The 25,997-nt window shown below is 51.0% G+C and overlaps 1 protein-coding gene across 5 annotated transcripts; it reads right to left on the bottom strand.

Annotated features, from left to right (window-relative positions):
* On the bottom strand, positions 1-22,746 carry Scnn1a (sodium channel epithelial 1 subunit alpha). Of its 5 annotated transcripts, none has more exons than XM_005000635.4 (13): positions 22,564-22,746; positions 21,466-21,887; positions 11,492-11,753; positions 10,473-10,663; positions 6,281-6,384; positions 5,790-5,953; positions 5,488-5,586; positions 5,204-5,321; positions 2,250-2,328; positions 1,925-1,982; positions 1,783-1,838; positions 1,571-1,646; positions 1-1,201 (listed from the first exon to the last, which is right to left on the bottom strand). In XM_005000635.4, exons 1-13 carry the CDS (start codon positions 22,633-22,635, stop codon positions 854-856), a joined length of 2,049 nt encoding a protein of 682 aa, XP_005000692.1. In that variant the 5' UTR covers positions 22,636-22,746; the 3' UTR covers positions 1-853. The 5 variants fall into 5 exon arrangements, with proteins under 5 accessions (XP_005000692.1, XP_063093633.1, XP_013000549.1 ...); XM_063237563.1 differs by having other exon boundaries at positions 21,466-21,836; positions 22,564-22,697; XM_013145095.3 differs by lacking the exon at positions 22,564-22,746 and adding an exon at positions 22,077-22,260.
* Between the last annotated feature and the right edge of the window lie 3,251 nt (positions 22,747-25,997).

Here is a 25,997-nt window from a genome sequence, read left to right as displayed (position 1 = left end):
TGTGACACAGCTTTACCCAACATTTATTGAGCGCCTGCCTACCTGCTCCAAGCAGGATGCTAGGTTAGACCTGGAAAACATGTAAGTGAACAAGTCTTGAGCAGATAAAAATGAACAGAAAGTGTAACATTACATCAGTGCTCCATCATAGTGTATTATGGGCGTAAGGCAAGAGGGGTTGATTGATTCTGCAGAAAACAGGGTTCATAGAAGTAATGGTGTCTGAGCAGGGTTCTGAGGGATGCATAGGAGCTCTCCAGAAGACTGTAGGGGAAACTTCCAGGCTGAAGAAATCACTTGAGCAGACATGCAGAGGGGCTCAGAGCAGAGGCACTGGGATATGATTCTGTGAGGGCCTGGAACATGAGACCAGAGGAGCCTGGGAATGACTGGGAGTGGCCAAATCTTTACTTAACAGGTCTATTCCAGCCGCAGCCCTGAGGAGTCAGGGAAGGGGAATTGCCCAAGAACTAGAAAGGGGGCTTTTGGGCGGGGTTCCCCACCCAAGTTCAAGAACAGGAGCAGACGTGTCTGTGTCCCTGTACAGCAGTGTGGCCAGGCCAATTTGAGGCTGGCTCAAGGTCGCTGAAGAGGGGACCTGGCTCTGTGTGCACCTTGTTTGTGTTTTGTTCTGGTTGCCACCGTTTCCTAGGAAAGTTCCTTGCCAGGGCTCCAAGTCTGGCTCGGCTGATCCATAAAGAGACTTGTCTGTGCTCACAGGAGAGCCCGGGGCAGGACCAGGCGCTTTGGGGCAGCTCCACTGCCCTCACACAGCCACCTTGCCCACGCACCACAGGCACATGGGCCACTCAGGAGGTCCCAGACGTCTCTGCAGGAGCCTCAGTGCCAACTCTCAGGGCTCCCTTGGGGCACAGGCAGCCGAGCTGGCCCCTGCCAAGCCCTGCAGAGGTGGGCAGGCACTGAGAGTAGCATAGGCAGGCGGAGGGGCTGTCAAGGTTGGGAAGGCAGAGTGGGCACAGAATCTCGAAGGGAGGGAGGGTGGCGGCGTGCAGGCCACCTCCCTGGCAGCCCTGGCCCCTCGTCCTGGAGACCAGTACCGGCTTCGAAACCGCCGCAGCAGCATGAGAAGCGTGATGACCAGGAGGTCAAACATGAACTCCGCCATCTCCACCACAGACAGCACAGAGGAGCCAAACCACAGGCTCCACTGACTGCCCAGGTTGGACAAGAGGGTGACCATCTGCAAGGGAGAGCAGGGGGCGCTGATGAAGCCAAGCCAGCACCCTAGATGACCCCCTCAGACTCCTGGTGTCCCCAACGCCAGCTCTCTGCCTTGGCATCCCGGAGAGAGCTGGCAGCTAGGCTGGTGGAAGCTAGAGCAGATCTGAGCTCCTCCACCACCTGGCACACAGGTGGCTCCCCTGCACCCCAAGACCTCATATGCTAGCCTTGGCCCCCTCCTTCCAACCCTCTCTGCTCATGCTCAGCCACACCTTCCTCTTCCATGGAGGTGGAGACCTTCTGACCCCACGTAGGGTCAGAGTCCCTGATTTCCTGGCCAACCACCCCAGAGACCCCAGGACCGTCATGGCTCAAGGCAGGCCCCTACCGTGACTGAGGGAGACTCAGAATTGGTTCTGTAGTTCAGCTCCTTGAAGTAGATGTTTAGTTTGGCTACTCCATTTCTTGGGGGTGGGGGACAGGACAGAAGAAAGCGTCAACTTCTTGGACCCTCTTCTAATTGGTGGAGTCAGTTCCTCTGCCCAGATCTGTCCTCCCTCCCCACGCTTCCTGTCAAGACTAAAATGAGGCAGGACCGACCTTTTGTTGCTGATGGTATAATTGTTCTGGAGGGACAGCATCTGGAAGATCCAGTCCTGGGAAAGGACGGGATGGCCATGAGATCACAATGTTACATGTGTGTGTGCGCACGTGCCTCCCATTCCTCTCTTCCCCACTATACCTGGGATGCTGCTGAAGGCCAGCGTGAGTAACCAGCAGATAACTTGTAGATGGTCACACTGAGGATGAAGAAATGCACTTAATTTGGTTTCGGTTTTCATTTTGGTTTTTGAGACAGAGTCCTGCTATGTAGCCCAGACTGCCCTCAAACTTGTGATCCTCCTGCCTCGCCCTCCCCACTGATGAGATTACACATAGACCCCATGCCTGGCTAAGGATGTGCTTAGTGATGAATTGGGGCTCTCCCACCCAAAAGCTTCGCTGCACATCTTGTGTTCTCCCACAGTCCACTGTCCACCCTGGACCTGGGAGCAGGGAACACTCACTTGCATGGCTTCCGGCACTTGTTGAAGCAGCCCAGGCTGTCGGAGGAGAAGGCCCCCTGGAGTTTATAGTAGCAGTAGCCTGTGGGTACACAGAGGTGTTCTGAGGGTACCTCAGCCTGCTCCACCCCACACCCAAGAGGCCTCCCACTTTCCGAGAGCATCAGGTAGACTTATCCTGAAGCATCCTGGGTAGAAGCAACAAAAATGTTAATATATTAAGCAAAGTTAGGAAAAACACATAGGCTACCACCACATAAAACGTGCTGTGTGGACAAAAATTAAACCTCCGCAGAAAAATGGGAACAACTATTGTGCAAGAATAATGGGTTAAGCCACAATTGAAAACCAGTTTACACCCATTAAGATTTTTAAAAAAGGCAGTACGAGCACTAGGGAGACTGAGACAGGAAGATTGTAAGTCTGAGGCCAGCCTGGGCTACAAAGTAAGCTCCAGGTAGCCTGAACTGCACAGTGAGACCCTGTCTCAAGAAAAGAAAAGAGAGAAAGAACGAAAAAGAAAGAGAGAAGACAAAAACAAGCATAGCAAACTAGCAAAGGTGTAAAGGAACTGGAAACCGTATTTACTGCTGCTGGGGATGGAAAGTGGCATGGCTGCCTTGGGAAACAATCTGGCAGCTCTTCAGGAAGGTTACCATAATTACCATATGTCTCAGTAATTCCTCCCCAAGAGAACAGAAACAGAGATCCACACAAAACGTGTGTCCAGCAGCGTTATTCACAAAGCCAAAAAATAAAAGCAACCCAATGTCAAACAGCGGATGAGTAAACAAAATACTACACCGTATTATCCACACGCTGGAATACTACTCAGCCATAAGAAAGGAATGAAGTACCGCTACCTCCTACAACACACATGAACCCGGGAAATACACTAAGCGAAAGAACCAGTCCACTTGCTGTAAGACCTCATCTATATAAAATATTTTTTGGAGAGATCAATAGAGTCAGAAAGATCAGGGGTTGCCCACGGACTGGCAGTGAGGAATGGAAATCTTGGGCTCCACTAATGGGTACAATGTTCCCTTGGTGGTGGTGATGAAAAATATTCTAAAATTGGTTGTGGTGATGGCTGAACAGTCCTGGGAAAAAAACTTAAAGCAAAAATCATAATCCTAGGGGCTGGGAATTTAGCTCAGCGGCATAAGCGCCTGCCTTGCAAGCAGGCGGTCGTGAGTTCGATCCCCAGTACCGATAAAAATGAAAAAGACAAAAAAAAAAAAAAGAAAGAAAAAGAGGAAGAGGAAGAGAAGGGAACTGTGAGTTTCCCTACATTGGAATTTGCCAAATTCTAAATAAGATTGTTTCATCATCATTGCTATTTTTAGTCATTGGGTCCAAAGACCTTCACATCTCACCTAAATTCCTCCACCTACCAGAGCTGGGGATCTGACCTTAGAGTGGGAAGGATGCTGGGGAGTACGTGAGCCATTTCCCGGGGTGCCAAGCTCTAGGGGATGTGCTGGACCCTGTTCAGGGTTCACTTCACTCTGCCATGCTCACAACCCCTCGGCAACTGATACTGCTATTGTTCACCCCAGATCATCAAGCTCCCAACTTAGAAATAATTACTGGGGGCAGGGAGGAGTAGAGGGGAGCCACCCACCTCCACTGCTCTGCATATGCGGGATGTGTGATGCCTCATGCCTTTCCTCTAGACCTCAGTTTACCCCTCTGAGAAAGGAGCCAAGAAGTCAAATGGCCTCTCAAATTTCCTCCAATTCTTTTTCTTTTCTTTTTCTTTTTCTTCTTCTTCTTCTTCTCCTTCTTCTTCTTCTTATTATTATTATTATCACTGTTACTATGATTCTTTTTCAGTTCTGGGGATTGAACCCCGACCTCATGCTTGCTAGGCAAGTTTTCTATCATGAGCTGCATCTCCAACATTAATTTTGAGGCAGGGTCTTGCCAAATTGCCCATCCTAGCCTTGAGCTCACAATCCTCCTGCCTCAGCTCCTAAGGAGCTGGAAAGACAGATATGGCCACCATGTCCAGCTCCCCTCCAGTTCTGATGTGCTCTGACCCTCTCTAAGATAGGAGACAGAAACCAGGAGGCCACCACTAGGAAGGATAGGCAGAAGAAAAGGACCAAGTCGAGCCAGCCCAGACAAGAAACAAACAGGGCAGTCACACAGGCAGGAGGAGGGGTGGACACCAAATTGAGGGGGGACACAACTCCCATGAGGGCAGTCTGCCACCTTGTCCCCTCCGGCAAAGGGTCTTGGGCTGTGCCCAGTGCAACCCTGGAGTGCAAACCCAGGAATGCAAGTCCTAGAGGTGTCCACTATTTCTGGCTGGGAGCATCGTGTCTCAGCTTCCTAGCGTGAAGCTCCCCTGTGGAACAGCTCAGCATCAGAGCAAAGGAAGGAGATTTGTCTGCTCCTGTGCCAGGGTAAGGAGGTATGCCAACCCTCCCTAAACTCATTCACTGTGCTCTCCTCCAGGTTAAAAACACTGTACAGTAAGCAAGTCTGCTATGTGTACCTGGTTTCCAAATGACACACCTGTCTGTGCCCACTGATGGGTGCAGTGTGTACCTTCTAAAACAGACACTGTGAAGGCCCTACAGGACACATCCAACTCCACCCAGGGCCCCAGGACTCTGTCCGGTACCCCCAGGAGGTCCAGCAGCGAAGCGAGGCTCACAGGACACAAAGGAACCTCAGCTGGCAGTGCAGAAGGGGCCCTTCCTCTTGCTGCAGGTGAAGGGGGTAAGTCTACCACAAATCTGCACAAACCAGGTGAGAAGGAGACCGGCAGGGGGAGCCGGGTAGAGGAGGGAGGTGGAAGGTGAGAGGGAAGCCGGTAGTGACCAAGGGCATGAGAGCAAGAGAGGGAGAAGCGGGCAGGGCAGGTGGGAGCCACAGCATCCCACAGGCAGGCTGCCCGGGGACAGGGCTCTGGGGAGAGGGTGTCTAGGTGCGGCCACTCTCACCCCAGGCGCTGTGGTTCGTGTAGTCGCAGAACTCGACGCCCTTGGGCTTCGGGTAGAAGATGTAGGCGCAGCCGCACTGTTTAATCATGTTCTCCTGGAAGCAGGAGTGGATGCAAACCTGGGAGGGGCCAGAGGAAAGGTGTGAGGCCTGGCCCCGCCCGCCCCTCGCTGCGCCTTGCTGCACCTGTGCCCCCCTTCCCGGCGGCCCCCCAGCCTCTCCCCTCCCGCGTGGGCCACCAGCACAGCCTTGGGCACCAATGGCCGCGGGAACAGGGTGGCCTCACCTGCTGCGTGTACTTGGAAGGGTACAGGTTCTGGACAGGGACGTCGCTGCCGTCCTGGGTGCAGTCTCCATAACTGCCCCCAAGTCTGTCCAGGGCTTCCTGTGAGCCGCACATACAGAGGTCAGAGGTCAGAGCAAGCAGCCTGACTCCAGCCTGGCTTTTCCATCTTCTTCTCTCAGTCCCGAGTTGTATTTCACCCGCACCTGCTATCTGCCTTCCAGCCAAGTCTTCTGCCATCGGGTCTCTGCTCACCTGACCCATCTCCCCGCCCATCCCACCCCACGACCGGTTGGCGTCCTTGCCTTCCGCATGCTGATGGAGGTCTCCACACCAGGCCGCAAGTTGAAACCACCATCATCCATAAAGGCCGGCTCATCCTGCCCATGCACTGTTACCCTGGCCCCCGTCACCGTGGACAGCAGGGGGATGTAGTCATTCTGCTCCGTGCGCAGCGTCAGGGACAGACCTGGGGGCACGGTGGGAGCAGAGTTGAGGTGGGGGTGGGGGCTCTGAAGAAGAGGAGAGGATGGAAACTCACATACTGCCTGGTCACTGAGCTCCATGGGGAGCAAGGCCAGGAAGACTTGGACTCTGGGGAGGAAGGATAGAGACAGAATTTCCCTTGTGCCTGGAACAGACCATGCAGTGCCCTCGGAAAGAACAGAGAAGTCCTTTTCCAGGTCAGTGAGACCCAGAAGGTATGCAGCAGCTCCAGGATATGAGCCCAAGGTGAGTACAGGGTGGTGGGAAGGGCAGGGGCAGAGGCCAGGCATCCCAGTGCAGGACTTCTCACCATTGTTGATCCCAGGCATGGAAGCCATCCAGAGGCTGGAGTCATTCTTGTTGTTGAAAGTGTAGCAGTTGCCATAAATTGGGTGGTGGAAGTGAGAGTAATTCCTTAGCAGGAGAGAGAGAGAGAGAGACAGCAGAGTCATAAAAGAAAGGACAGGTGGTCAGGGAAGCAGAAAGGTGAGACAGAGGAAACCACTCCTTTCAACTCTGGGAGTTATTTGCTCTTAATCACCTGCAGACACAGTGGGAGCTTTACCCATGATCCCTCTGTCACAGCCCGGGGAAGCCTCACCCTCCCAACACACAAGAGGAAACTCAGGCTCCAGCCAGCCTGAAGTCACAAGGGCCTGGGATTCAGATCCAGGTCCTCTGCCTGCCAGCCTAGGCTCTTCCCACCAGGCCATCTATGCTGCCTGATGAGCAGTCTTGTGTTGCTGTGATACCTTATGAAGACTCTTGCAGTGGCCCCTAACTTTTCAAATCTTAGTTCCTCATTAGTTCTTTAGCTTGGATTGCAAGCTCCTTGAGGACAGTTGCCACATCTCATTCATCCCTGTATCTTCTTGGGGTTAGTTACATAGTTCCTTCCTATGGGAGATAGTCAATAAATGATGGATGGACGGATGGATGGATGGATGGATGGATGGATGGATGGATGGATAGATGGATAAATGGATGGGTAGAGGAAAGGAGGGGAGAAGTTAGAAAAGAGAGTGAATCCATGGTGAGCATGTTACTGAGACGAGGAAGTTCAGTGCGAGGCCAGGAGGAGGCCAAGTGTTTTCCTGGTGCCTCGATATTCATCAGCATGTATCAGATTGCTATGGCCGGGCCCCATGTGACAAGTGTGGGACTCAAGAGAAAGTAACCACAGAGGCAGTGCTGCTACAACACAACTTAACAGCAGATCACAGGTTCCAAAGCCCGCAGGCTGTGTGGGGCTGCAGCAAGAGCCCACATGGGAAGAGCTGGACCCGTGCCTGCCACCCTGCTGCCATCTTGAAGCTGCCTATGGAAGCAGGGGAAGACAGAGATGGGGAATTTACCTGTGAGAGGCAGAGGAAGAGTGAAGAGAAGTCAGAGGGAGAAAGAAGGCAGGCCAGAGAGCGGAAGTGGGGCTGGTAGTATGGCCTTGAACAAATCATTATTTCTAAACTGCTTTTGTACAGCTGCAAAATGAGGTTGATCTGGAATACTCCACTGGCCTTAGTAACCAAAGGCAGAGGTGTGAAATCCTGGGGCACATTTTAGCATTTGCATTTAGGGTGGAGGCAGAGAGGGCCTGAAGCTACAGAAGTGGCCAATCTTAAAGAGCCCCTGAACCCACTGACTGGGAGAGGGGCCGGCGTGGCACAGTGGCTGCACGCCACGCAGCAGGTGGGTCAGCAGACCCCGTGCAGCAACATGGATCCATGCAAAACATGCAGACTTTAGTGGTTTTTTTTTAAAGAGAAGCAATGAGATTGCGAGATAACACAATCTCACATACATAAACCAAATATAAATTTTACAAAAACATATACGAAGAAATACATATCAAGGACATGAATAGACAGTGGCCTGTAAGAAGCTGTATAGTAGGATTGTTAAGAGCACAGACTCCAGAACAGAACTTATTGCATTTGAATCCTAGCTCTAGCGAGTACCAGACATGGAAACATTTAAATAAGTGACTTCCTCTCTTGGTACCTCAGTTGTCTCATCTGTTAAATGAGGATAATAAAAGTATCTACCTGACAGGGGTGCTAAGGATCAAATTACACTCAGTGCATCATTAGCCTTTAGTGAAAGCTATATGATAAGAGAATTTGGAGCCCTCAGACCAAGCTGCGGGGAATATTGGTGCAGCCATTCGGCAAACGCTAGCAGTTTCCCAAAATGTTAAATGTACTTAAGGTAGGACCCAGCAGTTCCACTGCTAGGTGTGTACTAGGACAAATGAAAACATAAATCCAAGCAAAAACCTGTACGGGAACATTCACCCCAGCTTTATTCATGACAATCAAAAACTGGGAGTAAGTTGAGCATGATAGCCCACACTTGTAGTCCCAGCACTTGGGAGGCTGAGGCAGGAGGCCTGCCACCGGTTCAAGGCCAATTTGGGCTACGTAGTGAGTTCGAAGCCAGCCTGGACTAAATAGCAAGACCGTATCTCAAAAAAAACACACTCTCCCCCCCGCAAAAAAGTGGGAACAGAGCTGGGAGTGGGGTGGGGCTCAGTGGTAGAGCACTTGCCTAGCACACAGGAGATCTGGGTTCCATGTCTAATACCAAAAAGTGGGAACAACTCAACTGAAGAGCTCATGAACAAAAATATGGTATAGTTATACAATATAGCGCTATTTAGCATAAAGAGAAATGAAGTTCTGATACATACCACAGGATGAATGAACCATGAAAACATCCTGGTCAGTCACCAAAGACCTGTATTGTGTAAGTCCCTTTACATGAAATGTCACAATAGGGAATCCAGAGAGACAGGAAACAGCGTGGTAGTTCCCAAGGCTTGGAGAAAGGGCAGCAATGGAAAACTGCTAAAGGAGACCAGATTCTTTTTGGAGTGAGGAAAATGGTATAAAATTAGTAGTGTTGGTTGCACAACTCTAGAGATACTGAAAATCGTTAAGTTGTACACACTAAAAGGGAGACTTCTGTGGCCTGGGAGCTGTATTTCAGTAAAGGGTTATTAAAGGAGAGACAGGGCTGGAGATGGAGCTTAGTGGCAGAGCGCCTGTCTACCATGCCTGAGCTCCATACCCAGACATAAACACACACACATACTCAGCAGGGGGTGGAAAGGGTTTGCAGAGGGCTGAGATCATACTAATGAGATTCAACTTAATTCTGAATGCCCTGGGGAGACTTTAAAAATTTTTAGGCATGACTAACTGGAATAAAGCACAATAAAGTTAGAATAGTGAATACAAAGCTTCCTGTACTGTGGCTCAGATGTGTGTCCCAATTCATGAAGCTGAATCCCCCATTGAGGGGGGTACTTAACAGGAGGTGACTGAGTCTCCAAATTGGCTCAGTACGTCACAGGGGAAGTGTTAGTTATTGTGGAAAAGGCTGTTCTACATCTGAGCCTCTTTCCTGCTTTCTCTTTCAAATGCACAAATGCAGGTTGGCAGCCCTCCCCATTTCCCACAAGTGTTGGGTTAAGAGGCCTCATCCATGCCAACACCATTCTCTCAGGCATCCCAGATTCCAAGACTATGAGACATAAGTTTCTTTTCTTTATAAATTACTCATCCTGCAATGCCCAGTTATAGGGACTAAGATACTTGCTGAGGCCACAGGACAAAGGAGGACTTAAAGGCGGAAAGAGCATGGCAGGATGCTGCAATACCCAAGAGAGAAAGGAATAAATGACATAAGTGCCAGGGCCAAGGCGGACTATGGACTTGCTGCTGATGGAAGACAGCTGCACCAGCAGGCAAAGGGAGAGAACTATAGGCAGACCTTGACCGTTGGGGAGGCTTGGTGCAGCTTGACTCAGCCTGATCTGCCCTGCTTCCCAGCTGCCAGCTTCTATCCTCAAACAAACACATCAACCAGAGATGAAAGCAGAGTGTGTGTGCACCAGGGAGTGGTGGGGGGGTCAAGAAGGTGACACTTGGCCCTGCTACCATTCTCCAGTTATGAGTATCTCTCTGACCACCTTCATCAATTGAGTAAAAGACCCTAAAGGCAAGGATTGTATTTTTCCTCCTCTGATGTATCCCAGGCACCTAGAACAATGTCATAGCTCAGACAGTCAAAAATATCTGTCGAATGAATATTGTGTGAATCTCTTTTTTGTGCTTTTTTTTTGTCCTTTTCGTTTTTATCGGTACCGGGGATCGAACTCACAACTGCCTGCTTGCAAGGCAGGCGCTTATGCCGCTGAGCTAAACCTCCAGCCCCTTGTGCTTTGTTTTCAAAGAGAAAGGCTCTGGAGAATGATATCCAATGCTCCGAATCACACGGCCAAGAGAGTGACCAACTACCTCAGCACAGGCCTGCCTCCCAGGCCTGCAAAAGCTTCTGAGTCAGGGCGGAAGAAGCCTCAGAAAGGCCAAGCACTGCACTCCTGGCCCTGCTTTCTCAAAGCTCGACCTCAAATCCCAGTCTTCCCAGAGCAAGCAGAAGGGGCCGCTGTACTCAGTGCAGAGAGCTGAAAAAGTTGCAGGTGATCTTGGGGGCAGACTCACTCCTGGGTGCACGGGGCCTGGTTGAAGCGGCAGGCGAAGATGAAGTTGCCCAGGGCTTCCTCCTCCAGCGAGGGTGAGGTGTCAGCCACCTGGGCCAGGATGTTGATGTAGTGGAAGCGGTACCACTCGCGCACTCCGTCCACCCCTGACGAGGAGGTCTGGTAGAAGCAGTCCGATTTGTTCTGGTTACACTGGACACAGAGCCTTGAGGTCAGCAGGTGTGCAGCAGGGCGGGGCCAAGGTCACAGAAGAGGGGTCAGGAGCTCAGAGTGATGGGAGGGTAAGAGGAGGAATAGAACAGGAGGGGAGAGGAGCAGAATCACCCAGGAGAGTGGATCAGGAGAGCAAGGTACTGAGTGAGGGAGCAGTGGGGCCAGACATCACAGGACTTCAGTCGATTTATACAGCCCTCCATGGGGGAACTCATCCCATTTCCCCAGGGGAAACAGGGAAGCTGAGGGGTTTGTAAGCAACAGAGCAGAATTCTGGAGGTGCAGCTCACTGTCACTACAGAGGTCTCCCTACCCCGTCCCATTTCCTCCTATTTATCCTTTTATTATTTTTTTAAATTTTTTAACTTTTGATTTTTGAGACAGGGTCTTACTATGTAGCCCAGTCTTACTATCGAGCCACAGTGATCCTCCTGCCTGAGTCTCCCAACTGCCGGGATGACATGTGTGTGCCACAGGCCCAGTTCTATCTCGTATTTTAAAAATACCTTTGAATCTCCCATTTCACTGCCCTCTTGCCTGTGTTTTAAACGGCAGGGCCACACATCATGATACTGGAGAGTCGGTCCCCAGAGGGTCACAGCAGTGGGGACTGGCAATTCAGAAAGGTACATATTCCAAAATGCCCAACACAGGCCCTGCTGCCGCAGATAGATTTGATTGTATTTATTTATTTTATTTGCGCGCAAATCATGGGCCCGCCCCCACCGCCACTCTGCGGATTTGGGTCGGAAAGGGGCGGTCCGATGGGCGGGCCCGGTGGGCGGGGAGAAAGGGGCGGGGCCTTACCAGCTGGAAGCCGACCCGCCAGTCTCTCCGGTCCACGCGGGGGTTGTTGTCGCGCACGCTGGAGGGGTCGCTGCTGCGCGCTCTGCGGGGCTCGGGCTGCACCGGGATGCGCTGCAGCGGGTACGGCAGGGTGTCTGCGAGGCTGCGCCGGCTGCGAGCCCCGGCCAGGAGGGTGCTGGAGGCGTTGTAATTGTACAGGTCGAAGAGCGTCTGCTGTGTGATGCGGTCCAGCTCCCTCAGCTGCTCTTTAATTTCCTTGTACCTGAAAGGTGTTGCGGGAGAGGCGCATGGGCCACGCGCGCGAAGCCCTGGCGCCTCTGGGCCTCAGTTTCCCCACCCGTAACGGGACGAGGCTGGCTGAGCCTCGCGAAGCCTGCGGGGGCGCTGCCCTGGCGGGGTGGGGGGCGGAGGGGCGGCCTGTGGCGGAGCGAGGCGGGCGGCCTGTGGGTGGCGCTGTCCTGGCTCCTGCTGCCTCCCGGGAACCGGGACTCGCGGCCCCGCCAGTCGCGGGCTGTCCTGCCCTGACCCTCGGGAGGCTGGCCTTTGGGCCACTGTCTGCCACCTGTAACCTTTTCAATCAAGGGTTCTCAGCTGCACTTTAAGAACCTTTCCAAGGAATTCTGAAAATACCGGTTGCCGCAGCTACCGCCCTCCTCCCGCAAAGACCCAGTTTTAATGAGTTTCGGGCAGGGCCAGACACTATAAACACTGTTCTGTAGATCCTCACATTCCTTCTTCTCAGGCCTGGCCCTGTTACCGTCCCCATGATGAAAGTTCACATCGCTGGACTTTACGGTTACAGTCTACCAAAACAAACATCTGGACCTAATAAACAAGATAGCAGCATACAAAACCAATATACAAAATTTAATGTGCAAACTAATAACGAAAAAGTAAATTAAATCACAAAGTAACCCTTGTTATGTAGCATAACATCCAGTACCTAGGAATAAATCTAGTAAGAGATGTGCAAAACCTCTGCACATCTGAAATCCCTGCTGAAGAAATGAAAAAATAAAAAAAAATAAGGGAAGATGTTTGTGGGTCAGAAATGCAAAATAATTAAGATACTTCCCAAATTGGTCTTTAGAGTCAACAATCCAGGCCTAATTTCCAGCAGACATGTTTAAAGAAATTGACAAGCTGATTCTAAGGTGTATATGGAAATGGAAAGAACCTACAATGGTCAAAAAAGTTTTGGAGAAAAAAAGCAAAAGCAGGTGTCACAGCAGGTACCTGTGATCCCAGTCCTGGAAGGATATGAAGGTGGAACCCAGGCTGGGCAACTTAGTAACTTGAGCATAAAAAAATTTTTTTCTAATTTAAAAAATTAAAGAGGGATGGAGAAGAGGCTCACTGTGAAGGTATTGGGTTCAGTACCATCCCACATTTTAAAAAAAAAGGAGCTGGAGATTTAGCTCAGAGGCATAAGAGCCGGCCTTGCAAGCGGGAAGTCATGAGTTCAATCCCCAGTACCAATAAAAAAAAAAAAGAAAGAAAGAAAAAAGAAAAAAGTGGTTACAAACCTGTAATCCTGGCTATTCAGGCAGCTGAGGCAAAAGAATCTGAGGCAAGAGGATCGTAAGTTTATAGCCAGTTTAGACAACTGAGCAAGATCCTATCTCAAAATAAAGTAACAAAAGGAGCTTGGTATATAACTCAGGACTCCCTGGTTTCAATATCCAGTTCCACAGGGGAGAGAGAGAGAGAGAGAGAGAGAGAAACAGAGAGACAGAGAGAAAATGAGAACTTAAACTACTTGACCTTAATATTTGCTCTAAAACCATAGTAACCAAAACAGTGTGGTTCTTGGAAAAGATAAACAATGAATCAGGGAGCAGGAGTCCAGAAATAAGCTTACACACATAATGGGCAACTAATTTTTTTTTTGATAGAGAGACAGGGTCTCTTTGTGTAGTTAGGCTAGCCTTAAACTCACTATGTAGCCCAAGCTGGTCTCAAACTCACAGTAGTGTAAGCGGCTGCCTAGCAAGCTCAAGGTTATGAGTTTGATCCCCACTACCACCAAAAACAAACAAACAAACAAACAAACAAAAACCAATGGATACAGTATAGGAAAAATGACCCTCAACCTCCACTTTAGGCACCAAAATTAATTCAAGATTTACTATAACACTAAATATAAGTTTCAGAACCATAAAAATCTTTAGAAAATGAAAATGAAATATGTCTTCATCACTGGGATAAACAAAATTTTCTTGTAAGAAAAATATCTAATGAAGACTCCAACTTCTCTATGAAGTAGATGCTCTTATGAACAGATTTACATTTTTATGAAATCTCTCCAATCCTCATACATTGCTGGTGAGAAAAAGTACACAACTGTTGAGATAAGGATCTGGAAGTTTTTCAAAAGAAAAATCATAATCCTTGTAATCCACCATTTCCACTCCTAAGAGAAATAAGAACATATGCCTGCCTACACAGAAAAATTGTGCAGAGATGTTCACAGTCATGCTCACAATCTCCAAAAAGTAGGAAAAACCCAAATGTCCCTCAGTTGATGTGAGCATAAATAAAGCATAGTCCATCTGTGCAATAGAATAGTATTAGGTGAAGAAGAATTAAGTACTAATACATGCTACAGCACGGGAGTAATTTTGAGTCATTACATTCACAGAAGTGAATGAGAGAAGCCACTCACAGAAGATAACACATATGGTATGATTAAATTTATGTAACAGGTCCAGAATAGACACCTCTTACAGAGACTGAAAGCACATTATTGGCTGCCCAAAATGGGATGATCTGGGTGGGGAAAAAGGGGAGCACTACTACAGCATACGGGGCTTCTTTTTGGGGTGATGAAAATGTTCTAAAATTGATTGTGATCGTAACTGCACAATCCTTGAATACAATAAAATTATTGAATTGTACATGTTAAGTGAGTAAATTGTATGGTATATAAATTATATTCAATAAATCTATTATTAAAAGAAAAGAAAAGGAACTAAGGAAGAACTCATCCTGATACATAAAGAACCCTTACAATAAAGACAATAAAATTAATAGCCATTAACTACATGAAAAAGTATTCAACAGAATTAATCCTGAAGGAAATACAAATTAAACCCAGTGTGGTGCCATTTTAACATCTTAAAACTAAAAACAGTGACTCCATGTGTTAGTGAAAACGTGGAGGACTTACGATTCTCCTGAGCTGCTGATGGGAGAGTAAAATGGTACAATCTCTTTGAAAAACTGACAGCTTCTTATAAAATTAAACATATATTTCCCTTAGGACTCCCCCATGGAATCCTACTTATTACTCAAGTGAAATAAAAATCTAAAAACTGGTCCATAGATGAGGATAGCAGTTTTAGTCTTAATAGCCAAAAAACTTGAAACAACCCAAATGTTCACTAGAACCACTCAGCAATAATAAAAAAAACTACTGTATGCAAAAACATGCATAAATTTCAAAGACATTAAAGTAAGCAAAATAAAACAGACATACCAGAAATACCTATCATGTGATTGCACTTATATGAAATCAAGGAACAGACCAAGCTAACTGGTGGTAACTTAAACTAGCTCAAGGTGGTTTAAGACCCTTACATGGTCCTAACATGCAGATCAGGTCTTCCCGTCCTCACCCATCTGGTCTGCCCCCCTCTCCACCCTAAATATCCAGCTGGCTGGGCCCTAGTCACTTGAGAGTAAAAAAAGGCTGGGCTTGAACTCACAACCTTCCCCTCATAGGAGAAAAGGTAGAGATCTGCGTTTGGTCTTCAGAGAGAGGTAATAATAACTAGTATTTCTTGAGCACCCACTAGGAGCCAGGTATGGTGCAATTAGAATGTGCATTGCTTAATCTAATCTTCAGTATAGCTCAGTATACTGTTAGCTAGTACCACTGTCACCCCTTTCTCAGGTGGAAAACCTGAGGTGTGGGCCCTTGCTCCAGATAGCACAATGAGGAGACAGATAGGACGGTGCTCCAGCCGTCACACTGTCCTTTGTCCTGTCCCAAAAAGTCCACTAGAGCCAGAGCTGCCAGACACGGGTCCTGGTGTCCCAGCTGCACATTCTAGCCATGTAAGGCTGAGTAAGGCCCCCGAGCCTTCTGAATCCCAGCCTCAATTCCTCATCCGTGAACTGGGTACAGCGCTAGTTCAGTGAAAAAATATTCCAGGTCACAAAGTAAGAAGACCAGGAAGACATGGACAGGAGCCCAAGGGCCCTGAAAAGTGGGGTGTCTGTCTCCAGGTTACACAGGAAGCATCTGGGTGTCCCAGCTTGGCTGAAATGATTTCCATGGCACAAGCCACAACCTCTCTGCAGAGCCCACCTCTCTGTGCTCCTCCACTACCCCGTATGTCTCCCTCTCGCCCGTCACCAGCGCCAGGCTGTCGCTCCTCCAGCCATCCTGCTCTCCGGGTTGAACCCTCTGGTGTCCCTCGGTGCTCCTGCCCCTTCAGGGAGGATTATATGAGCACACACCCGGCACAACCTGTCCCCTAGCCATGACTTGTCTCCTAGGTCACTTCTTCCCCCTTCAACATAAACTCTTCCCTTCCCTAAATCCCTGACACTAGGAATTCCTCCAACAGGAGGCAGCGCCTGCGAGCTGGCCCTGGAATGAAGAAATCGATCCCTGAGCAAAATACACTAAAGACTCAGCTCTTGTCCTGAGGAGGAAGGGGCTACAAAGAAGGGGTGAAGGAGGCCTGCAATGGGCTCACCTGTAACCCCAACACTTTGGCAGACTGAGGCAGTTTGAGCCCAACCTGGAAAGTAGCAAATTAGTGAGACCATGTCTCAGTAGAAAAGGACTGGGGACATCTCTGAGTGTGAAGGCCCTGATTCAACCCAGAGGGAAGAGTCTCTGCCACAGGGCTTCAGCAAGACCACCTGGCCCTCGTGGCCTCGACTTCCTCCCAGGCCGTGACCACTGCTCTCATCCCATTCGACCTGGCATGCTGCCTGCTTTGGGGCCTAAGCAAATTCTTAAACCACTCTTCGAGGCAGGCGTTACTCTCTCCATCCCATAACCCAGGAAACTGAGGGTTATCCACTAAGCACCTTCCCAGGATCACTCAGCAAGGAAGTGCCTACCTGACCCAAGACCTGAACTCACGCTAATCAGACTGCAGTTTCCACTGCTGCCTTCGGCTTCAAGGCACTGAAGATCAGACTGTGGCACCTGGTACCCTTGCTTGCCACCTCTCCTCCAGCCCTACTTCCCTATAAAGGGCAGGCAGGCTGGCAGGGCGCAGGGCCCTGGGAGGTCTGGGAGCTGACACTCCTGCTCTCTCCCATCTGTCTCCCCCTTCTCCCCCTCCTCTTATCCCTCGGGGACTTCCCCTCACCAAAAGCCCATGCTCGTGCTGTCACTTTGGGAATTTGCTAGGCTCCCATCCTCCCCACTCAGAGACCCCTTGGGGGTGCGTTCTCATTGGCAGGGCAGCGTACCAGGCAGAGCTGGGCACAGGAAACACACCAGCCTCCTCCCTGCCCAGAAGCCCCCTTTTCTCTCTAGGCTCTCTCCCCCAGCCACATTCTTCCCCACCCCTCAGCCCTTCCAGTCTTGTTTCAGGGGGCTCTGAGCCCCAGTGGAGCCCCCAACCCACACGGACCCTCTGAGCCCAGGCTGCATCATAAGCATTCACAGCAAGTGCCCTGTAAGTGGCCCTCATGCCTGAGTCCCATGAGGACAGAGCTCACCCTTTGAGTGAGTTCTGAGCCCTCAGGCTATACATGGAGTTCAGCCCTGCCACAATTTTTCTTCTTTCTCATTACTGGGGATTCTTGTACCCAGGGCCACCACACTGAGCTACATCCCCAGCTCTTTTAAAAATTTTTTATTTTGAGACAGAGTTGCACTCAGTTGCCCAAGCTGGGGTCCAGCTTATAATCCTCCTGCCTCAGTCTCGCAGAGTGCTAGGATTAAAGGTGTGCTGCTACATCCAGCTGTGGCCACATTTTAAGACCAAAAGATGTTTATAAGCAAACAACTGTTTAGAGGATGGACAGCTGGGGTAGTGAGATGTTTACAAGTCATTCATTCGAGGAAAAGTTACAGGAATCAAGTTCTCATTATCTTTCTAGGCTTGTAACTGAACCTTACTATTAATGAGTTGGTCAGCTTCCAACAAGCTACTTATCTTCTTTGTGCCTCTCTTTCACCATCTGTGAAATGGGAGAAATAATACTACTGGTGGCCTTGTGTTGTCCCGAGGATTCCATGAGTTACTATGTATGAGAAGCCTGAGCAAAATACCTGACCGAGCAGGTCCCATGCACCTGCCACTGCTGTGTTGAGTGTCACTGTTACTGTTGTTACTCTCCTCAGAGAAGAACAAGCTAAGGGCTCACGGTAACACTCCCTGTCACCTGTCTACCACGTGACCTTGTGGTTTTAACAGAAAATGGACCTGAAGACCCGGACTTGAGTTCTGACTCCACTCACCAGCTGGGTGACCTCTGCAAAGCCCTCCAGCTCTCTCCTCTGGCTATGGGATGCTGGCCCTCGCTACCTAAGAAGTCCATGTAGTGATCAGGACTCAAGATGGGGCTTTGCAAACCTTGGAGTAGTGGTGCCGTTATAACTGCACCTGAACTCAGCCACTGGGCAAGGAAAGAGGCGACATCTCCAGGTGGCTTCAAAGAGACAGAACCAGGGCCAGAAGGTAGCAGTTGTAGGGAGTAAACTAAAGCTCCACCACCGAGATCAGATGTCAGGTCACAGACAGGGTCCGGGCTCTAAGCCAGGCCTGGGGTCCAGACCATGTGGGACACCAGGTGCCGCGGCTTCTCTGTGGGAAGCTGCCTCTCTCCTTGCCCTCTCTTCCGCCAGTCCCACTCTGCCGTCTCACAATAGAGGAGTCCCTGACCGATGCTGCCTACGAGTTCCAAGGTCTTCCTCCAGGACAGTCTGAATTCCTCCCAGTGCCTGGATGAAAATGACGTCTGCAGATTCCATTTTCTAAGGACAGTCTGGCCGTCCTGCTTTCTGGGTCAAGACAAGAAAGAACAGCCTTGCACTGGATGCCCCTTCCCCCTGGATTCTTCACACTTCTGTGCTCGGTCAGACAGCTTAGCAGTCTTTGTTCCCTTTTCCTGGAGACAACAAAGTCATAGGAGCTCTGCAGACAGGACAGTCTCCCCACCACCAGCCCGGACAGTGCTGGGGTGAGCCCGGGCCTCTGCACTGGGCTACATCTCCAGCCCTTTTCAGTTTTTATTTTGAGACTAGGTCTCAGACTAGGTCTTATTAAATAAGTAGGTTGCCAGGTTGGGTTCAACCTTGTAATCCTCCTGCCTCAGCCTTCCAGAGTACGTGCAGGACCACAGGCCTTTTTCTTTCCCTCTACTGGCTGTGTCTCTCAGCAGGTTGACACCCAGGGTGGGACTCTGCCCTGTTCCACTTCCCGTATAGACTGATCCCTACATCTTCTTGTTCTTCCCTGGGAAGAGCCGCTTAGCTTCCCTGCCTCTGCCCAGCCACAGTGACTCACAGCCAGGGCGGCATGGCTGTCTACCCACTGGCCTCTCCCATTGCCCTGAAGCTGTGCCTGGGTCCTGGCGCCTGCACCCAGCCATCCCGTGGCATCACCAGAGGTCCCTGGAAGCCTCTGCGGCTTCCTCTGAGAATGTGAGGGGAGGAGGACTCTGATGCCACACATGCTTGCTCCATGCCTGGCTGCTAGTCTGGGGTACACTGGCTCTTGGTTAGAGAGACACAGATTTAAGATCAGGCACAGCACTGGAGATGGAACCCGCAGAGCATTGGGGTACATCCTCAGCCCTTTCTGAACTTGGGTGATTTTATTCAACTCTCTGGGCCTCAGTTTTCTCATCTGTAAAATGGGAGTGCTAATGTACTACCTCCAAGATCTGCTGTGAGGATTAAATAATTTAACAATATTTAATTCTAATTTAGATTTGTTTGGAAACACTGTACATGTGTGTCACCTGTTGTTGCTTCATTATTAGCTGGATGACCTTGCTCAGTTTTACCTTGTAGAGATTGTGTGCTCAGCTGAAAAATGGAAATGTACAAAATGCCCAGGTCCCTAGACTTGCCAGGGTTAAATGAGGTTGTGTTCATAAATTACCCAGCATGGGGTTGAGCACAGAGTAGATGGACAGTCTCCCTCCCCATGTTTGGGGACCTTCTCGGGCTCTCTCCTTTCCCAGCATCCTCTCTTCTTAAGTCCTGCAGCAGTGGACACCTCCTTCAACCCAGGGTTCTTGGGCACTATGGTTTCTATCCCTGGGGGTTTTAGCTTTGCCTTTCCAGGGCCCTGCACCCAGCAGAACCACAGAAAATATGCAGATTCACCCCTACCCTCTCCATATCTCAATATCTTTATAGCCAAAAGTATTTATTGAGCGCTGCTATCCTGCCCACAGCCCTCCCCTAACCGGTCCGCCCCTTCCTGCTGTGTCCCCACTGTTCAGCCACCCTCCAGCTCAGCTGAAGGAGATGGGGGAGGACCCTACAGCAAAAGGAGGCTGGGGGAAGGAGCATCATGGAGACAGCCCTCTAACGAGCAGCGAAACACATCTCATTGGGAAGTCATGTAGCCCCAGGCCCACATCTTGGGTATTAAAAAGAGAACAAGGTTTTGGATCAGGCAAATGGGATAAGTCATGGTTCAGTCACTGTCCCTGTGACCTGGTGACTTGTTTCTCTCTGCCTCAGTTTCTTCATGTGTGATATCGGGATATCATTAGCTCTCACCTTGAAAGATTTTGTGAAAGTCACCGAGATGGCTGTAAAATCCTTGTAGTGTTTGGTGCCAACAGCAGCTTCCTTAATAAGTCGCCCTGCCCTCCCTTTCCAGGACTCCCCAACCCTTCTTAGTCCATGACACATCAGGAGGCCTCCGCCCCAGCACATGACCCATCCCAATCATCCATGATCGCACGCATTCCCCCTGTGTACCCACTCACACTCACACTCAGACAACACTCATTAAAGGCCTGACACCCATTTTTATTATTCTTATCACTGTGCGCTGCTATTACGTGTTTATATGCCTTCCTCCTGACTCTAGCCTCCTGTTCCCAACACCTAGAAGAGTACCTGGCCTTCAATAAAGGTTGTTGAATTATTAATAAATCCATTTTAGCCGGTGCCTAGCACTGTGTCTGGTGAAGCCAAGTGTCCCCAAGGTGTGGCAGCCGACTGAGTGAATACAAATAAAAAGTATGTACAAACACCCAGCCCCGCCTCCTCTCCTCTCCAAGGTTACCACCCCCCCTGCCTCTCAACCTCAAACTGGCAAAGAGCACTATTGAAACCCAAAACTGTGGGACACACCCAAACCTTTAAAGGTCAGGTACCTCGGCAGGCGAACAGAGCAGCCCAGTGGACAGCACCTTCACCAGGCAGCCTAGGTCTTTGGGGGCACAGTAGCCCCATTCTCCTTTAGGCTCTGTAACCCCAACACCAAGGCTGGCTTTGCAGTTCTGACCTCTGGCACCTGCCATGTTGATTTCTGCACAAAGCGCAACCTCACCCTCTTCCTCCTCAGCACCTACACAGCCTCACCTCACTTCACCTGGCTTCACTTCTAACTTCTCCATCCGACTTGTGTGCGTGTGCCTGGGATTAAACCCAGGGCCTTGGTGTGCAAGGCTCACGCCCTCCCACAGAGCCTCTGTTCAGAGCTATCCTCTTGCTCCAGGCGGCAAGCCCTGTCCATTTGGAAGTAGTGAGTATGTCAACCTCTCCAGGGCTCCCTCCCACTTGCAGGAGGAGGGAGAGGGAGAGGAAAAGGGACAGGATGGGGAGGTCACTGCTGGCCCAACCCCACTCTCTGGGTCAGTCGACACTCAAGACAAGATGGCTCCAATGAACAGAGATGCCAGGGTTCTCTATCATGCCCAAAGGAATAGCCCAGGGTCTGCAGGAGTGTGGCATGATCGCGGATCTGCCTGGCAAAGAGTGAGCACCTCAGTCCCCTCTGGCCACCCTCTGTGAGTGGTGCAAACAGACTGACCTGTAGGGATTGAGGGTGCAGACAGTAACCGCAGGGAAGACCAGCTTGTCGGAGTTGAGGTTGATGTTGAGGCTGACGGGGTAGCTGAAGTACTCTCCGAACAACAGGGCGAACTGCCAGTACATCATGCCGAATGTGCAGAGCCAGAGCACGGCCCAGAAAGCCGTCTTCATGCGGTTGTGCTTGGAGCACACGAGGCGGATGGCGCCATGGATGGTGGTGTTGTTGCAGAAGAACTGGAAGAGCTCGCGGTAGGAGCGGTGGAACTCTATCAGGGCCTCCTCCTCCTCCGTGTGCTGCTGGGGGGCGGTGGGCTCAGGTCCCAGCCCTGGCTGCTCACACTTGTCCCCCTTCAGGGGCCCTTGGAGGGGCTGGGGAGGGAGAGGGCCTTGTGCCTTGAGCTCATCACCCTTCATTGAGCCCTAAGGTGGGTTGGAGAGGTGAAGGTCAGAGTCAAGGTCAAGGCTGAGCATGGGGCTCTGAAAGGCCTCCCCTTTCACCGCCTTGAACCAGAGGGCAGCTACCCCTGTCAATACCCACATCTACCCTGAGCTTGTCCCCCCCACTCTACCCCAACCCCGCCCTGTTCACCTCTCCAGGAGCCAGCTGACCTGCCGGAGTCGGGCCAGTGGGCTGGCGCTGGGCTTCCCTGGAGTGGCCTCTCTCCTCCCCAGATAACGCCACCTTTGGCTTTCCACACTGGCACCTCCCTGGTGTCTCCACGGCAGGCTCCCTGCCCGGTTCTCAGACTCCCTCAGGCCCTCTTCCTGCACGGCTCTGCTTGGCTCCTGCCTCTCCCCACCTCTCTGTTGTCTTCTGCTCCTCTCCGGGCACCTCTCTTCTTCCTTGCCTGCCCCCTCTCCCTGTGCCAGCTCCTCTGATCCTGCCTCTCTTCCTCTTCCTCCCGTGCCTTCCCTCTCAGCTGGACCCTCTTGTCCCTAGCCCAGCCTCCTCCCTGCCTGCCTCCCTCACTGCCCCACAGAATGCAGGGCTTCAGGAGGTCAGAGCTGCCTCCAGCTCCCCACTCCCAGGCGTGGCTGGGCTGGGACTGGTTCCTTTCCAGTTGAGTCTGGCAGCCAAGCCTCTCCTCCCCCTCACCTGACAGGTGCAGCAGCAACCCAGGGGCCGCCCGTCGGTGAGGGATGGCAGCGGCAGAAGTCTCATTAGCATCTCAATTAAAGGTGAGCAGGGCAGGGGGAGGGGCAGAGGAGGAATCCCGGCTGGGAGCTCTCCACAGGAAGAGGTCTCTTGGGGACAGTGAGTCTGGGTGAGTGGAGACCAAAAGTCTGAGCCCAGGATTGAAGGGGAGGGTCAGAGATCTTGAACAGGTAGGACTCCAAACAACAACAGAGAAGGCAGAAAAGGGGAGAAGGATGGAGGACAGGGTGGAGGGCTAGTAGAGGGGGGTGGATGGAAGAGGCCATGGGGTAAAGAGACAGAAAAGAGCAAGAGGGTACAGAAGAAGGAGCCACCCTGACCCCTGGGAGTCTGCCCTGAGGCAGAAGAGCGAGAGATAGTGGGCTTCCAGGAGCTAGGCACCCTCTGCTGGGGTCCCTCTTGGGATCCCCAGGCCTATCTTGCCCCAGGTCTTTGCAGCAGTGAGAACACCTCGCAGCCCCATCTGCCTTTTCTTCCTCTCTGTCCTCCTCTCTCCAGACTCCTCACTCCCCAGCCTCATCCAGGCCAAGGAGGGGCCCCGGGGTAGCTGGGGGCTGGGCCCAGCTCTGGGACATTCTGTTCTGTTTTACACCATTGGCTGCTAGGCCAAGAATGTGTAATGTCCCCTATTGTGGTCACGGGGTTGCAGGAATGTGGGCACGGGAGGTAGCATCGGGCCGGACAGGGCACTGTGGGCACAGATAGGGAGCCTAAAGAAAGGCAGAGTCAGGGTCACTGAGAGGGCTGAGAGAGACACGTTAGCACCAGTGTCTGGGAGGACGAAGCGGGCATGAACCCAGGCTACAGGACCCTGGAAAGAAAGAAAGGCTAATTGTGGGGGCTTGGGTTCCCCTAAAAACTCTGTCCAGACTTGGTTCAGGAGAGATCAGAGATGGAGCCACCAAGCAGTGAGCAGGTGGAGAGGGAAGGGTCAAAGAACTGGGTTCAAGAGGTGGCCACAAGGGGACACCACAGATCTTGTCACACGGCCCAGGCCTTGTGTGCCCATGACAGGTCTGCTCCCCTTGGCCCTGTGGGAGGCAGCCAAAGCTGGGAACATGGCCCCGGCTCTTCCTGCCTCCCTCCCCACTCTGCTGTTGACGTCGGCCTCTCCCACCTACAGACACAAGCCTAGCTGGGGCCAACAGCCAAGCCTACAGGAAGAGGGGGCCAGGTCATGGAAGATAAGGACTCGAGGCAAGTCCTGTGGGAGCCCCAGAGAGAGACTTGCTTCCCATGAAGTTCCATAAATGGCGACATCTCAGCTGGATGGAGAAAAACAAGTTTCCTCAGCAGAGAAAAGGATGGAGAGTCCTCCAGACTCAGTGTAGCCTGCTCTTGTGGCTTCGTACTGTGAGCTCGTGTCCAAAACTGGTTCAGCTGTTTACCTTGATAGCTGCTCATGAAACCTGCCTCAGAGGGAAAGGCTGGCTTGCTCTTTGTTTTCCAGGTGACACACATGGCTATTCACAAGCATAAGCCAGTTCTCTGACATCCGTCAACAAAATGACAGCAATGTTATAAACACAACTAGGAATCCTGCTCCTCTGGGGTTGTGGGCTGTCTCAGTCACTTTCCTTGCTGCTGGGACAAAACCACTGACAACTACACTGTGAAGCGGGAGAGGTTTATTTTAGTTCATGTTCCAGAAGTTTCAGTCCTTGCATGGTCCGAGGTGTGGTGGAAGGGCCTGGGCAGAGGAGAGTTCCTCAGGTCATAGTGGCCAGGAAGCAGAGAGAAGGGAGGAGCCCAGGAGATGCCCAGGCCGCACCCCAAGGATCCACTTCTTCCAACCAAGTCCCACCTCTTAGGAGCTGAGCCCGTGTAATCCAGTCACCTTCCACGTGGCCCTCTCCTACCTACAGACATAAGCCCTGAGCATGTAAGCCTTTGAGGGGACATCCAGCCAGAAACCACTTCTTCTGCTTAGCATGTTTGCCATCCACTCTGGGAGCCAGACCACACAGACTTGAGGCCATCGGACCTTCCCTACACCTAAACTTGAAGGCCTGCAGGGGTTCACTCTCGCCACATAGCACCCAGGGATGGGATCCAGAAGCTCTCTGGGTATTAGACTGTATCCATGGTTCTGAGAAAAATGCTATGGTTCCCAGACATCCCTAGATAAGCCAGGTCCTTAAACTAATGTCCTATAGACAGGTGGCCTGGCTCCCTGACTGTTCTGCAAAGCTCCTCCCTGCCTTTTCTATTTGCTCACTGGTGCCTAGAAGCCAACCATAGGCTAAGGCAACGTGACAAATAGTTTCATCTCAAGGGCTCAGCACTTGGAGGCTTGGTTGGCGGTGTGGGGTGGCCGGAGCAGGAAGGGCCAGGATAAGAGCGACTCAGAACTCACAGCAGTGTAAATCTAGAATAGTCTGGAGCAAGCTTGTGGTGAGCAAAACAGAAAGCTGAGAACAGAACTTTCATCAGAGATGTGTTTTAAATGTTACTTTGCAAAGTACAGAAATAAAGCACAAATATACTTTTGCAGCTTCCTAGCAATAAAGAAGTTCATAGAACAATCAAAGCTTCCCTTTGTCCTTCTCTTTTTCCTCCTCTCAACCCAAGGGGACACACGATAATTTGTACATTGACCTGGAACCTTCTGAGTGCCTTCGGAGACTTGTTGGACCATGTGATAGGTATTACTTTATGATTTCTATTTTTGCTATCGGGCTGTATGACTTTGGAAAAGGCATCGTTCTTCTGGGTTCCAGCATTCTTATCTGAAAAATGATGGGCAGGAGGGGGTAAAGCATCTGGTCAGTCACAAGGATGCTGTCAGCTGAGCAGCCCTGAGCCCCTTGCTCAGTGCATGAGGGAACTGAGGCCCTGAAAAGCAAAATCTCCTGCCTGCAATCACCCAGCTTGGAGACAGTTACACTGAGAATTTATCCTCCTCTTTTCAGTTCTGCTGTCCTAGATTCAGAGGAAGGGGATCAGGAACTTAGCAGATCATACCTAGGAAGGACCGTCTGCTCAGGGTCCCCCAGCCTCTCCCAGAGTCCCAGCTCTTTTCCAACCCAAGGTTTGCTTCCCCATTCCAGTGTGGTAATCAAGTGCAAAGGCTGCTGGGAGAGAACTGCAGCCAGAGCACTTCAGGGGGATGCCGGGAAGGAGCTGGAAGGTCTTCTTGATGGAAGGTGTTGCTGCCTCCTCCACCCTGTGGGGCAGAACCTACCCTAGTTCTCGCTGCTGTTTCCTAGTCTCATATATGCTTACGTGCAATGCACATATCCTTATGGGCGTGGAAGTCACATCAGGAGTTCACTGAGGACAGGGACCCAGTTTTTTCATCTTGGTGGCCACAGGATCTAGAGGCCTAGAGGTCATTTCTGTTAACCAACTCACTCTGCAGAAAGAATTAGCAC

Source organism: Cavia porcellus, unplaced genomic scaffold (assembly GCF_034190915.1).
Source record: "Cavia porcellus strain 051 isolate PalLab524CR breed Dunkin Hartley unplaced genomic scaffold, mCavPor4.1 scaffold_27, whole genome shotgun sequence".
NCBI lineage: Eukaryota > Metazoa > Chordata > Mammalia > Rodentia > Caviidae > Cavia > Cavia porcellus.
Note: the sequence above shows the minus strand (reverse complement) of the source record. Positions and strands in the feature narration are given on the sequence as shown.

Bases quoted from the DNA above. Each gene is read 5' to 3' on its own strand.
- Scnn1a (XM_005000635.4), bottom strand. From the start codon at position 22,635: ATGCTAATGAGACTTCTGCCGCTGCCATCCCTCACCGACGGGCGGCCC. The intron at 11,754-21,465 runs GTCAGTCTGTTT...AACACCTTTCAG, and splicing joins TGCACCCTCAATCCCTACAG to GTACAAGGAAATTAAAGAGC. The intron at 1,839-1,924 runs GTATAGTGGGGA...GTCCTTTCCCAG, and splicing joins GGCCTTCAGCAGCATCCCAG to GACTGGATCTTCCAGATGCT.